Raw genomic sequence first — 8136 nt, forward strand, 5'->3', positions numbered from 1 at the left:
TTTGCATACAATCAACTTGGTTCAAAGGAAAAAGAACGGGTTTGGCAATTTCAGACCAACTTAGTACAAACCTCTGCTAAAGCATTACAGAGAGTATATTAGATGGGGGGTTAGGTGTTTTAATGATGTTAATGGATTCTCAAGATGCTTGGCCTTTAAAACAAATGTGATACACCTCTCCTAATCACTCGCATAGACATTGGAAGCCCAGTGATCGATCAGGAGATGACTTCCCCTGAACGATTGTCATTTTGTGCAGAAACTCTTGGTAAAATACCTTTTACTAGCAAGTATAGTGTCACGGTCCACACTAACTTACGAAATATTATTCGTTCTGACCCGCTGATCTCACGATTTTATCTCACAAAAAACGTCTCATAAATTAAAGGAAGTATAAACATTTATATCCCAAAATCAACTTTAATATATAGCTGATGTGAGATTCATGACTTGACTATTGAATATCTAACTGGATCCACGGTGATTGCCATTCAATTTCGAAAATGGAAGGCAAAACCATCTAACCCTAGGATTAATTTCAAAACACAATCCAGCACAATTTTCGATGCATAAATTGAACCTTCAAATTTTCATAATAAATATTTATCATCACCGCTCAATATATCTGAGATGCAATATATACAGCATGAATGGACCGATGACCTGCCACAGAAGATTGGAAGTGCAACTTATTATGGATTCACTTTCAATCACTCCAAGCATATGTTTTTTTTCAATCTATTTTGATCCACCTGTCCTTAGGTGCACAAACAAAATATTATTGTAGCCCCTGGAAATCCTGATCTTGTCATCACTATATCTGCAAATGCATATTTAGTAAATATAAGCTCGCAACTAGACTTCCAACCAATTACCATGCTATAAATTATAGTAGCAGATTTTAATTGAGACATCTTACAGAAGCTCCAGATTGATCTTGGTTTCCATCTCTAAAGGGTACCCAAATGGACCACCAATAAGGGCCGCATCATCCATGGTAATGTCGTATGTCTTTGAGCCAGATTTCCTGCATGAGCCAATATGTGAGATCAAGTTTCAGACTAATTGATGAAACAGTAGTTCATTTCACTGAATGGGAAAATTTGAGCTAATAACTTACCCCCACTTAAAGAAACAAACCATTTTTAACACCTTTTGCATCTTTCTGAGTCCAAGAAGTTTTGCAATGTTGTTATGTACTTATATTTTTTTATAAAGAAAGATGGGTTGAATGCTAAAATAGGGAAAAGAATTAAGAAACTGCTGTCTACATTGAAGACTTTTCTAAAGCAATGTCAATTCAAAATTTGAGAGGATGAGGAGAAGCAAACATGAGCTAAATATTGGCAGGTAATATCTATGTGTTGCAGCATATATCTAATATGGTTAACATTGATAATGGTTACCATTCTCATCCTCTTCAAACATAACTGATGTCTGTATATATAAGAGAGCCCATCTTCTTCAGTAGGATTTTAGAAATGGTGCTTTAGAATCTACACTGGTTACAGTCACAGACTCATGGCTATACTTTTTCTTAAATTTGATTTATTTCTGCATTTGGGTTAGCAAAGCTTCTGAAGCTTGCTCTCATATTGAATGAATATGCTAAATAAGCCCATAAGCTGGAATGTCTTTTGTATGTTTTAGGCATTGTCCAAATCCACATTAAGATCTCTATCATATTAGATGCTTATATTCCATGAACTTTACTTGACAACTTTCACTAGTATCACACTATAAATTTTTTACTAGATCCTATATCACACAATGCTATTTTGCAACAAGTATACCTCAGAAATATAGTCATAACCTACTTACAGTTACAACTGTGCCCTATGGGTCCTAGAAGACGTCAGTTTTCATCAATTTATCTTTGGCTAATCTGGTGAAGTTGAATAAAGTAAACGTAATATGAAATTGTGGATTTAAGCTTAGCGTTTACCCATTCAATACTAAAGCAAAGTGATAGACTTACACAAACTTGCCAATCATGGAGAATCTGATCCCAGGTAAGATGTTGACTACAAACTTCATTTGACGATTCTTGACAATCTAAAGTAGTTGCAATAAAGGAGTGAGAACTGAATTAGTCTAATGAGACAATTCCAAGGAAAAGAACTACAAACAGTCAAGGAGTCATTGCAAATCCAAAGTTATTGGCAAGTTTTATATGTCACTTGCCTGACTGCCCATAAGACCATTGCCAGCATTTTCTAGCCAACTATCTGTCTCTATCTGCAACAAGTGAGCTAAATGAGAACTGAGAGGAATTATCCAAAGAAAGAACATGACGACCTTGGTCAAGTTTAGATGAAGCAGGCATGCAATGCTTGGAGTGAACATATGAGGCAAGGGAACATGATATCTAGCTGGAAATCCTCAGTTTATCCTCAACTGTTGCTACCTCTATATATTTTTTCTTTTAAAAAAGAAAAGTATATTTTATTCTAGTTTTGGTTCAGTTAATTTTTTAAAAGGAAAGAAAAAAAAAACCTACTATCTCTTTTGTCTCTTTTAATGAATTTATGAACTTAGATGCCATTGGTATTTTAAATGCACCTGCGAGCTCCATATCATCTGCCATTCTCCCTCTAAGAGTACTGGTTCATCGTTAGTCACACTCTTGCTTAAGGAGATAAACTCATCAATTGCCTGCAAAGGTTATGGCATGCAACAATTAGTGCGGGAAGAGACACCAGCTACAAAATAATACATGCTCTGTCCAACATTATGTGCGAATCTTAAAATTTGTTATTTACTTCTCTTACTCCCGTTCCAGTGGAAATGGCTGCTAGCAACTTTTGCCTATGATCAGTGTTCTTTTGAAGCACAAATGTAGAGCCCTGCACTAAAAAGACATCTCTTGACTTAGCAAAAAATTTATCCATAACATACTTAAATAGAACAGATTCTTCACCTTATTTCCTCTTGAGATACGGAGATTCCCAGAATGAGACAGATATGTAGTGTCTAACCAGCCCTTTGCTTCATCTCCCAGAAGTCTAAATGGGACTGGATATGGAACCTTAAATGGTAAAAATTTAAATGTAAAGGCTGCTCTGTCAAACTGGAAAAGGATTCTTTGTCCATCATTGATTGATGCTGCTGCCTGTGAAAAAAAATAAAAAAATCTATGGAGAAAAGCTGACCTATGCATGAATGAACTATCTTAATGTCTGCAATATGGCAAACAAGAACATGAGAAATATAGATGGTAAGATACATCCTCTTTCAAGGAGAAAATTTTCTTAAAATGTTTAAAAAGAAAGTACTCAAAATTGTTTTTTCTTTTGACAAAACATAATTCAGAATATCTCCTGGAAGAGGCATGTAGTTACCACTGGATGCTTCCAGTATACGTACGTATATTAAACATTTTTTGAACCAGGTTAATTTGTTTCTCTATCATTTTAGCTAGTTTGAGGACACAGGATTATGTTAAAAGTGTCAGGGAAGCTAGTAAGGAGTCTCATTCACCTTAGAATATAACAAAATTTGACTTAGAGGGTGATATGTCCGTAGATATAAGCATCTAAGTTTATATGCACTGCGCCCTATTCAAGAACCCATATCACACATCTAAGCATGATAATTCTAATGGCAGACTCCTGGTTGTTTAAGAATGCTATATCAGCAGGAATATGCCTCTTAAATTAAAACAAGTAATGAATTGATAACTAAACAGATGTTAAACCTTTATTCTGATATTTCTCAGCACCATTTGTGCGAGTTATGTGGAATATTGATGGATAACAACTTGTTTCCAAAAGAATATATCTACATTATCTGCCTTTTCTCAGGCCAAAAGTTAGTTTCACGAGAAAAATCTCACTAAGCACAAAATAAATAAACTAATACAGAAAGCAATGTGTGCAATTTCACAACTTGAGCAAGCTGGGGTACCAACAGCTACTTTTACTCTCCAACACATAGATAATTCACAAAATGAGCAACTGTGATCACTAGAGATAATGAAATCATACCTCTACTTTTAGTTCACCTATCAAGTCAGAAAATTTTACGATATTGAAAACACGTGGATCATTTGTCCGAAGATAAACCTCTTGAAATATGCTAAAAAAGTTGACCCCAACAAATGTTCTCTACAACCAATAAAAAGGATGAAAGAGTCATTGAAAAGGAAAGATGAAAAACTAATGTAAGACAGACTCACCTAATGTGCCCTATATCATCCTCACTTACACAACATTGATTAACCTTGAAGTAATTGTTCAAAATTCTTCACTCTTCAAAATTTCATTTCAGATTGCTACTGTTTTCTTAGACAACATGTTCTCGTGTGATTATCTTCTCTAAATCAAGGCCAAAGTGCTTTAGACTATGAGAGCATCTAAAAACAGTAAGTCGTACAATTTTGGCCAGCATAACCAGGCCTAATGTTTAAAGGCCATTTCTGCCTTTGGTAAGTAGGCCGGGTTGTTATTTAAAAAGGTTTTGTATCCAAGCATTTTCCCACTAAAGATCTTGCAAGTTCATAAGAATTCTATGGTTCATTAGTCTAACACAAAAGGAAATTATTTCTAGAGAAAACAATTTAAAGTGGATGACTTATTAGTGAAGGGGCATAAAACAGAGAGCTCAATTATAACCTGAATTGGAGATGCTGTGCCAGGCCTAGTCGTAAACATCAATTGCCACCGACCTTCAATTAGATCAGAGCTTGTCTACAGGTATTCACAAGATAATGTTACCATATTGAGTACTAAAATATCGTATGAGAGAATTGAAAAAATAAGAGGAAATCCCATCTCTCTGTCTTCATCCTGAAACAAAGTAAAAAAAAAAAAAAAAGAAAAAAAATTCTAAACATTATCCCAGCAAATCCTACATTAAAAAGCGTCGATTTTAATTCCCACTTGAAACCCAAAACTTTACATCCAAGGGGTGAATATTGAGAAATGCAAATGACTTTTAGCAATTCCAAAAGAAAGATATAGGATTAAACAAGTTAACCAAAACTAACGGGATCTGGCACGCCTTCTTGGCCTTCTAGAACTTGAACAGCACGCTCCACATCCTTCGAAAATCAAAATCAAAATCAAAATCAAAGTCAACTATATATACATATATATTACTCTTAAAATTCAAAGTAATAGAGAAATTAAAGAGTAAAGTGCTAAAAACTGTGTTGTTGATGTTATTGTACATTGAGTTGTTGAGGAGAAGCTGATCGTCCTCGACCTTGGATCCCAATAAGTGCGTCGATGAGCTGCTTTTCTTGCTCTGTAAAGGAAGCTTGTTGCTCTTCTTGTTGCTGTTGTTCATTCACCAGGGAACAGCGGCAAATGCGGAGAGTTTTGCGGATTGGAGGAGTTGCAGAGGGTTTGAAGTTGAAGAGCTTTGGTGGAGGGTTCAAAGCAAGGTTTCTCTGCAGGTTCATCGGAGGCCATATGTTCAGATTTTTTGTCGCTCCCACTTTCAAAGCCATGACAAATGTGTAAGTGCCTCAGTCTTCTTATTCTTGACTCAGCACTGAGCACGAAGCTTCCTTTTGAGAGGTTGAGGTTGGGTTTTAGAGATACCGTGACACGTGGCTTATCTCTTATCTGCCCCGTGGAAAAAGGTGTTGCCTCCCGTCGCTTTTAATGGGTAACTGCAATATCAAGTGTTTCTGGATCATTTGGCGATTTCAAGGTTCAGTGGTGCTAAGCATATGAACCACCGGCGAGCAATATAGATATTGGGTCACACGATAATTTTTAAATTATGTCATGGTATGACACTATACGACAATAAAAAATATATATTTTTATATTAAAATTAAAATTTTATTGGTTAATTTTTTAATGTTGCATTTATATTTTAACAATTTAATCTTGCTCCCATTCGGGTCATTCTCCACTCCGATGATTAAAATCAAAGTAAATGAGACACATGTCCGTAGTTTTCTTCATTCTTTTTCTTCTCTTTATTTTTTTCCATTCTTCTTTCTTCCTTCTTTTTTATTTCTCTCATCCCTACCCAGTTATTGGCATGTCATCATACTTCTGTCATCCGCTGCCATTCTTTGGCATCAGAATTTTCAAAAAAAGCATCAGAAAACTCCTCTCAACCTCTTTTTTTCTTCCTATCAAGTTAGAATTTTCAAAAAACAACTAAAAAAATCTAAATTTACAAAATAAACCCGCTGCCTTCATTTTTTTACCATTTTCGCGACTTAACCCGTGTCTAGACATGGTTTGATCGTGTCGAACCGAGTCTAATTTATTTATTATTTTTTTTATCGTGTCCTGAATTTATTCTAGTGTGTCGCCCGTGTGTCCGTGTCGGACATTAATACGTGAAGGTGGAAGCTTTGTCCGTGTCTCCTGGGTGCTAATTAGACACTAGTACAGCTTGATTCACAATGTCATACCACCACCTATTTGATTGTTCTTGCTCTTCACAAAGTTTAGCATTGCTTTTTAAAGAAATTGAAATTTGTAAAAATTTACATTATTTTTTGAAATTTGTGTTGTATTGCAAATTCTAATATGATAGCAACGGAGAGAAGATTCTAGAAGGGATTGTAAACACAATTTTGTATTTTATTATTATTATTATATATATATTTTTTTTCGGATCAGTTTGATAGAAATATTAGTGCATTAAATACATTCTTTCTAAAGTCCCAAATCACAACTATCGTCAGTTATCGACAACCGTGTGACACCCTACCTAACTTGACAGCATGGACTTCGGCCACCAAAATTTCACGGCTTAGTTGAAAAGTTTGGATTTAAATCCTAGAAAGTTTTATAAATAGGACTTGTTTTTTTTTTGCAAGAGGAAAGATCAAAAGAGAAAAAAAATCCTAAAACCCTGTAAAAAAAAAGTTTGCCAAATTAAAAAAAAAAAAGCTTTCTGTCAAACAAAAAAAAATCTAAAGCAAGCCAAACACATACAAACACAAAAACAATAGCTTATAGAAATGAGAACCACAGCGCCAAACAAAAAAAACATAGACACAAAAAATTTTTTTCAACCGAACCTTTCAGGCCAGATCTACGCCGTTTAAAGCCCTTTTTCACAAAAACAGGCTTAGATCTGGACTTCAGAGATTGAAAAGAACATTTTGATTTTTTGAGATTTTTCGAACATTTTGATTTTTTGAGATTTTTCGATCACCAACGACTGGCGATCGACGGCGGCAACGACAGTGACGATGACTGGTCAACCCCCTTGGGTTTTGTCTGAAAAGGAAGATGAGAGGTTTTTTTTTTTGAGATAAGAGAGAATGACAAAAAAAAGATTGGGCATTTTATATAAACTGCCAAAATCAAAACGACGCCGTTTCATTAAAGATCAAAATAATGTCATTTTAGCTCTTGAGGATCCACGCATCAATCCGGCGTCTGCGCACTCGACCCATGACCCGTTTCTCCTTCAGCCTCTAACCAGTCCGCCCTAACCAACTCAAATCGAATCGGATCATCCCCGAACTATTGACGCCAAATTGACCTAACCAGACCAAACCGTCGGGCCAAATCGTATATTGACTGAACTGTTGACCGGTCTGATTTAAGTTTTTTTTTAATTTTTTTATATATTATTTTTGTTATTTTAAATTTTTATTATTAACATTTATGCATGTTAAAATATTCAAATTTACTAGAATAAAATTTTGTTGTTTATAATAATAATTAATAAAAATAAATTATGAAATATATAAAAAATTTTTTTAATAATTTTGTTAAATTTTGAAATAAACCTTATAAAATAATAAAAATAATAAAAATGTAAGAAAAGAAAATTTTTATCTGATGATGAGATTCAAAAGTACTCCGAATAGTGATATCTACGAAATCTTTAAGTGAAAAGATTTTTTTAAATATTATCAGTGTATTGGAGTATTTATATAAAATTTTCAATACCATAAAAATTCTCCTTTTTACTAATAAATTAAAAAAATAATAATATAAATAAAAAAAAAATTTATCCGATAATGGGATTCTAAAAGTATTTCAAGTAATGATACTTTATGAAATCCCTAGGGATAAATTTTTTTTTATATTACTAGTGTATTGAAATATTTATAGAAAAACTTCAATATATTAAAAATTTCTTTTTTTCTTCAAAAATATTATATAAAAAATCAAATAAAACAATTAATAAAATTTTTAAAAAGGAGAA

General features: G+C 33.8%; 1 protein-coding gene across 2 annotated transcripts; it reads right to left on the bottom strand.

Annotated features, from left to right (window-relative positions):
- Positions 1–457: 457 nt before the first annotated feature.
- On the bottom strand, positions 458–5697 carry LOC111302777 (Plastid-lipid associated protein PAP / fibrillin family protein). 2 transcript variants are annotated; one of them, XM_022898598.2, is made up of 11 exons: positions 5171–5697; positions 4988–5041; positions 4614–4688; positions 3987–4106; positions 2921–3112; positions 2763–2846; positions 2563–2655; positions 2185–2238; positions 1979–2055; positions 920–1027; positions 458–820 (listed from the first exon to the last, which is right to left on the bottom strand). In XM_022898598.2, the coding sequence occupies exons 1-11, from the start codon at positions 5450–5452 to the stop codon at positions 739–741; spliced, it is 1221 nt and encodes a 406-aa protein (XP_022754333.2). In that variant the 5' UTR covers positions 5453–5697; the 3' UTR covers positions 458–738. The 2 variants fall into 2 exon arrangements, with proteins under 2 accessions (XP_022754333.2, XP_022754334.2); XM_022898599.2 differs by lacking the exon at positions 3987–4106.
- Between the last annotated feature and the right edge of the window lie 2439 nt (positions 5698–8136).

Source organism: Durio zibethinus, chromosome 13 (genome assembly GCF_047325235.1).
Source record: "Durio zibethinus cultivar Kanyao isolate XHJ-2024 chromosome 13, ASM4732523v1, whole genome shotgun sequence".
Classification (NCBI taxonomy): Eukaryota; Viridiplantae; Streptophyta; class Magnoliopsida; order Malvales; family Malvaceae; genus Durio; species Durio zibethinus.